At 44.5% G+C, this 6,927-nt stretch overlaps 1 protein-coding gene across 1 annotated transcript; it reads right to left on the bottom strand.

The window, feature by feature from the left end:
• Positions 1-750: 750 nt before the first annotated feature.
• Positions 751-2,884, bottom strand: aplnra (apelin receptor a). Its single transcript, XM_006640290.3, has one exon. It carries the CDS (start codon positions 2,747-2,749, stop codon positions 1,688-1,690), a length of 1,062 nt encoding a protein of 353 aa, XP_006640353.1. The 5' UTR covers positions 2,750-2,884; the 3' UTR covers positions 751-1,687.
• Positions 2,885-6,927: the final 4,043 nt, after the last annotated feature.

The following is a 6,927-nucleotide window of genomic DNA, read 5'->3' as shown; positions in this document are numbered from 1 at the left end:
TGAAAACTCTTATTGCATAGAAATGCTGTGAAGAGGTAAAATACTTTTTTACCTCTGACTGTAGTATGAATCAATTAAATCAATAGTAAGACCAGTCTTTCTCAGAGCTCGTGTAGTACATCATTTTCTGAATTTGTGCTTCCCTGTAGCATCCTAATAAGGCACAAGAATGATGTATTCATGCTATATGTGAATGGTGGTTAGTTCCTGGGAGTTTTCTTGTATGAGTAGATGCACACAAAGTGATGTAATATCTATTAAAAGGGTCCTATAACTTTCCACTCTAACAGTAGTGTGAACTCTGCCCCATTTTTCCAGTATTAAGTCAACTATTCTACCTTAAGATTCAAGCCCACCTGTCACTTTCTTCATATTCTGGCAAAAAACACATAATGTCTGGGGAATTATTGACATCTGCTTGACCACATTGCTGCAGGCAGATGTTTAAAAGTTAGAGACCAGACTCTGCTTCTTTTTCTAATTCCTTTATAGTGCATTTTTAACGTGCCTGGCGGGCTTGCTGAGACACCCTTGCTTTAACTCAGCCAAGAAAAAGAATTTCCTGGAAAAGCTCAATATCCCAAAAGAACTGCAGTCATTATTTTCCCTGTGCTTTTTTTAAAGCAGCAGGCCGCTCGGTTCCTCTCGTCTTCAAGAACTGAAACAACTGCACAAATGAGCAAGTGTGGGAAGAGACACAGCAACACAACATTCACACGACCAGCGGGGATTGAAGAAAGTTAAGAGGAATATTTTAAAAACACTTTTTATTTACAAATAGGAAATGCTAAAAAGCATCCAGATACAGTAGTTAGTTACAGGCAAAAACATACAATCCATAATACAAATCCTTAATTTCTGAGACATTCACAGCAAAAGCCACTTACAGATGATAAGTCACCCCAGCTCCAAAGTCATGTTACAACAGTGCATTCAAGTCAATTCATAGCCATCACCTCCTAGACCTCTGCTCCCCCTCCCGGAAAAACATTTGGCAACAGCCATCTGCCTGCCCGACCACCTCTGTCGTCCGACATGTTAATTCAACTGCAACACCTTCCTTCTAATCACACTCACCAGCCTCTGGCCCCTTTCCCTCATTAGCACAGATTAGCAAAAGTGGAGAATGGGTTGCACAATCTTTCCTCTTTTAAACAAGTGCTAAGGAAACAGTACGACAGCAACAGAGCACAAAAAAACATGGAAAACACTCGGGACATTTTTTCTTTCCCAGTGTGACCAGGCTGAAACTTCACTGCCAACAACTTATGACCTCCCTCTCATCTCACTCCTCCTGTCCAGAATTCAGCCCTGGTTGAATTCTTTACAGCAATTTACAGCATGTACTCTTTTTTTAAAAAAAGGCAAGCCAGAAAAAAACAAGTCTTTGAAACACATTTACCTCTTTCAAAAATTTGTACAACGCAAGCAGCTGGAGGCACAGCCAGCTGGCCCCAGCGTTGTTTGTTGGGGGAACCCCTTGTAGCCCAGGTATAAGCGCGTGGGGTTACCCCAATAACAGAACAAGTCCACACATCGGGTTTTCCAAGTGTTACAGCCCAGCGAGCAGACCGGGTTTTCAGTTTTTCAAAGTCCTTTCTCCCACAGTGGGGGGAAGGTGATCTCAGTCCGGGAATCTGCGCGCCGGCTCCGTGCACACAGTCTGTCGCCCCACGAGCGGGGCTCCCTACACCTTGGTGGCCAGCGACTGGACCTCGGACTTCTGGGTCTGCGCGCTGAGGGTGGACGACAGCGAGCTCATCTGGCCGTGCATGGCCTTCTTCAGGTTGAGCAGGCACAGGCACTGCGAGCGGAAGCGCAGGTCGAAGAAGGCGTAGAGGAAGGGGTTGAGGCAGCTGTTGACGTAGGCCAGGCAGGTGGTGTATGGGTGAGCATGCAGCAGGACGCTCAGCAGGGCGCAGGTCTGGGGAAGCACCTTCAGGTAGATGAGGGCATCCAGGCTCTTCAGCACGTGGAAGGGGGTCCAGCAGAGGGCAAAGACCACCACCAGGGTGGTGATGATCTTGAGCAGCCGCTGCTTCTTCTGGTCCTCCTTGCGGAGGTTGTTGAAGTGACGGGTGACGGTGCTGCCGATGAAGCAGTAGAAGACGGTCATGAGCAGGAAGGGCAGCAGGAAGCCCAGGAAGGAGGAGGAGAGGCTCAGGCCCGCGATCCACAGGGACTCATGCTCCCGGTTCAGGGTCACCAGACTGAAGTCCATGCCGCAGGAGGTCTTGTTGGCCTCGTCCTGCAGGGTGGTGCGGAACAGCAGCGTGGGCACGGCCAGGACCCCGGACAGCAGCCAGATGACGCCCAGCGAGGTGATCATGGTGGGCCGGGACCGCAGGTTGGTGCTGGACAGCGAGTGCACGATGGCCAGGTAGCGGTCAAAGCTCAGGCAGGTGAGGCAGAAGACGCTGGCGTACATGTTCACCAGCACCACGTAGCTGCTGATCTTGCACAGGGCCACCCCGAACAGCCAATCGTAGCCCATGGCGGTGTACACTGCCCACAGGGGCAGGGTGATCACAAAGGTCAGGTCTGCCAGCGCCAGGTTGCCGATGTAAATGTCGGCCGCCCTGCGCTTGGATTTGGACTTCCACACGGTGAAGATCACCACTCCGTTCCCGGACAGCCCCAGGATGAAAATCAGCATGTACAGCACTGGGATGAGGGAGAAGGAGGGCTCCCACTCTGAGTAATCACACATGGTCTCGTTGTCCTCGTAGTAGTCATAATCCTCTTCCATTTCTGGGTAGAAATCCACGCCTTCAGCCTCAGCTCAAGTAAGGAAAAAAAATGCCCTCGGCTCCAGAGAGAGAGTGAGAGAGCGCAACCTCTGGAAACTCCAGTCAATATGTGTCTGCCTTGCGCTGTGGGCTGCTATTTAAACTCTGTGTCTTCCACTCCCCCCTTCCCTCTCAGGACAGGTCTAAAACGCCCCCTAATCGTGCCATCAATCACTTCTCCCCTCTCCCCCGCCCAGCCACACAGTCGCGGGGGAAAGATACATTATCTCTCCCACCCAGCCGGCGCGCAGTTGGGGCCGCTTGTGGTCTCCGCCCTGTGCGAGAAGTGGACGGTCATCGCACAAGCGCAAAACGAGAGACGGGCAACCTCAGCACGACAGATTTTAACAGAAAAAAAACCAACTTAAGAGATGCTGTTCAAAGGCCAATTAAAGCCTCAGATATGACCCATTAGCTATCCCGTTTAATACTCGAGCACACGCGCGCTGATGTCAGACAGAATCAGTTCATATAAAAATGTATCATGCCCGGATGCTTTATTAACTGTCTTTTTTTCTTTCCGTCTGCTGCAATAAAGCAAGCAAGCATATAACCAAATAACAAATGAAAATATGAGCACCAGGATTCGAGAAAGAAAGGGCATTCCTGCGTATGAAAGTTTAAGAGGGTGTCTGCTGGGATGCGCTATCCCCCACTACACTGGAAGTTTCCTGTTTTTTCAGCCGTGGCAAAAGATCCTTATTTCAACAATTCGTGTCTAATTACAGTTCTGCGCAGCTGGCAGAAGAAATAAAAACAGGCAGACGACTGCGGCTTTCTGGTAGCCAGCGATCTCTCGAGAAAAACAAACTTTTTTTTTTAAATAGCCGCATTACTGTAGTTTTATTGGAAACGAGAGCCTGCCAGAGCAAGTCGACAAACGAGCGACACCTTGAGCGAGCAAGAGGAGCCTGACTGGAAAGACAAACGCGGAGACGGGAGGTGTGAACTGCCGTGTCGTTGTCACACGTAACAGATGTCGGGAATCGATGCAATATTTTAATTATGCAAGCATTCGTTAAAATGAAAAAGTAAAAGCATTTAATATCGAATGAGAAAAACATTGGTCGTCAGTCTACAGGACACGCGGCTGTCCGCTTGTGCCCATACCTTCAAATACCAAAAGCGCATCGTATTTCAGGTGTTAGAAATGGGGAACAAACAGAATTAAGATATGTCTCTGAATTTCTCACATGTATTCAAGTTCTTTCCTGCTTTTGCTTTGCATATGAAGTGTTGGGTTTTAATGCGTTAGATTGAACTAAACTGGAGATCTATAAAAACAAGCAGACACGGGCACTTATGACTTTCCGCTTCTAAAGTTTTCTTTTAGAAAAAAAAACAAGATGGGAGGCCGACAGCTGAAATCAGTAACAACACTTCTAATTAAATCACATTTACTATAATAATTATTTACGTGTACTGTATATAGCGCTTTTCATCTCAACTGATCTCAAAGCGCTTTCCACATGAAAAGGGACGACTGTCATTCACCCCTGAAATTCAGCATCGATCTACTTTTGATATAAAATGGATTGATAGAAACGGACTTTCTCAGTACCTTTAGGAAAATAACCTGTAGATTACCTGTGTATTGCTATAGAAACACCCCAATTCTCAATGAGAACCTTAATAACGGATTGGAAGCAGGGAAATTGATGAATTCTCACCCCAGCTTTCTAAATAAAACCTATAAATGGCATAATCCGCGCGTGTTACACAATTTTCTACAGGTTTTCTTTTCTGTAAAAGGATGTGAACTCTATATATCACTACATTCTGTCCACCCATAAGACTACGTAAGAGATAATAAGTAAGAACGTTAACGTCCATTAATAGAAATGTAAATAATTCATGGTATATTTTGTGACAACTCAATTGCTTTAAATAACGGGATTGGTCCGGACTTGATTTAATTTTCAAGTCTCGAGATTAATTAAACAAAAGACAAAGAGCGCCCAGGTGAAGAGCGGTTTGACTGCCTTTGATTATCTTAATCGCCAATCAACAGGGGAGCCCAGTTCGTTTATTTACTGTCGTGTCCTACTGATGATGACTGAGGATCACCGAATGTTCTGAGTTTGAGACCTCATATCAGCACTGAAAATGCTACATGGCCTGCCTCTTCTTTTCTGTGAAGCAGACTGCCAAAACCAAAATGTCTATAGAGACAGGAGGTGGGTGTAATGAAAAACAAAACAATTCATAAAATGATTGATGGTGCTTATGATTTAATGAAAAATAATACCTTGTCTTATTGTCATTTTAGAGCTTCAGTTTATGTTTAACATGCAACGAAAAAGGTCAGAGCAGAATACAGTACCTTCGAAACTGAAGGTTGTCGGGTGCTTTTAAGTGAGGGACATCTCTGTATACCGTCCTAGATAATCACTTTTCATTATATCCCGGTACAAACGACACACTATATGAAGTACAAGATTGCAGAACATAAAATACACCAGCGGATTCTGAAACTACTTCGATTTTTTGCAAGTGTGTAAATATATCAAGTAACGGTTCTTAGTGAGACACGGGCGTGCATGTAGCTGCTCTCCTTAAGCTGTAGAGGAGGATTTGATATACATTCTCTCGAGTCGCGTATTTGATCGTTTTTAACATCACGTAAAAAACACGACACGTTTTACTACTACTGTATTTAATTGGGCCCATTTCAAGAGAATAGTGTCTTATTTTCATGACTGTCTTCAGGCGTCAGCCTGAGAGCGGTGTTCTTACATAACGCGCTGAGCTCTGAGCTGATTTCTTCAGGAAATCTTTGCTGTCCCGGCGAGCAGTGTGAAGTAATTTCATGAGCGTCTCCCACCTTCGAGCGTTTTGCAGCTTAATGCCCACATTAGAAAATATGTATTCTATAAAAGATAAAACGTTAAAACAAGCTATAGCTATAATCGGCAAGTTGGGTAAGTATCAGTTTGCCCTTTTTATTAACTTTGCCTGCATCGTATTTATGTTTTGCCGTTTGCCAAACTTGGTTTGTCACGTTTTAGTGTCCTACACATTTAAGGCATATAAAACAAAGGAGTTCAGGAGCAACAATATTCTGCAACGGCTCTTCCAATGTCTCACTTTGAGAAGCGATTTGCAGAGTCTGTGGTTCAAAACCCTCATCGCTAAACCCTGTTCTGCTTCTGCAGGTCTCACCGGCACCACAAGAGGGAGCTACAGAAAGCTCGTCTCCGTTTGTCAGCAACAGCCTCCGTTTTTATGGAATTTTCTCATCGTTTTGTTGAAAATTACCTTCTAAACGAAACTTGGAAATGGAAGAGTGAGAACAGTCAAGACAGACATCCATGGTAATGAAAGGGATTAAGAACGTAAACAAGGGAATTTTTCATTATCAATTTGTGAATAATGTGTTTACTAAAATACTGTAGCAGTGAGTCACTACCTCTACTACTGAAGAGCAGCACCCTAACTGGGTGATGTACAGCAGCTCCACTACACAACAGATTCATTGAAGTATCAAAAAGTACTTTAGAAAGGGAAATAAAGGGGACATTTAGGTAGATCATATTAATAATTTATTTTATAGAGCATCTTTAAAGCCCTTTTACAGCCAGAATAAAAGTTAACAAGGAAAAGTGGGAAAAAAATTAGCACAATCAAAAACAAGGATTTAAAATGCAGAATTAGATGCATGGGGCAGACACAGAGCCAATTAGAAAAAAGCCCTTCTGAAGAAGAAGGTTTTGGCTCAGGATTTGAAAGCGCTCGGACTCTGACTCTTTGATATCATTGGGGGCAGAATTTTAGAGCTCTGGCGTTTAGCAAGAGGCCCTGTCAGACGTCAGACGAGTCCAACGAATGAAGGTTGCAATGTTGGGAGCAGGAAGATAAGTCAAACAGGTGCTGAGAAATTTGACTGCCGAATTCTGGACATACTGAAGTTTTCTCAGTGTAGCTTTAGATACCCCAGTGAGAAGGGTGTTGCAGTAATTCATTCAGAAAGAACCATACTGTATGTGCTGATTAGCTTTTCAGTAACAGTCAAAGGCAACATAGGATGTAGCTTGGTGATATATCTGTGATGGAAGAAAAATGTTTTTACAATATTTTGCACATATGGGTCAAAAATCAAGCCCTGGATCAAATATCACCTCCACATTCTTCAGTTTAG

Source organism: Lepisosteus oculatus, chromosome 22, assembly GCF_040954835.1.
Source record: "Lepisosteus oculatus isolate fLepOcu1 chromosome 22, fLepOcu1.hap2, whole genome shotgun sequence".
Lineage (NCBI taxonomy): Eukaryota > Metazoa > Chordata > Actinopteri > Semionotiformes > Lepisosteidae > Lepisosteus > Lepisosteus oculatus.
Note: the sequence above shows the minus strand (reverse complement) of the source record. Positions and strands in the feature narration are given on the sequence as shown.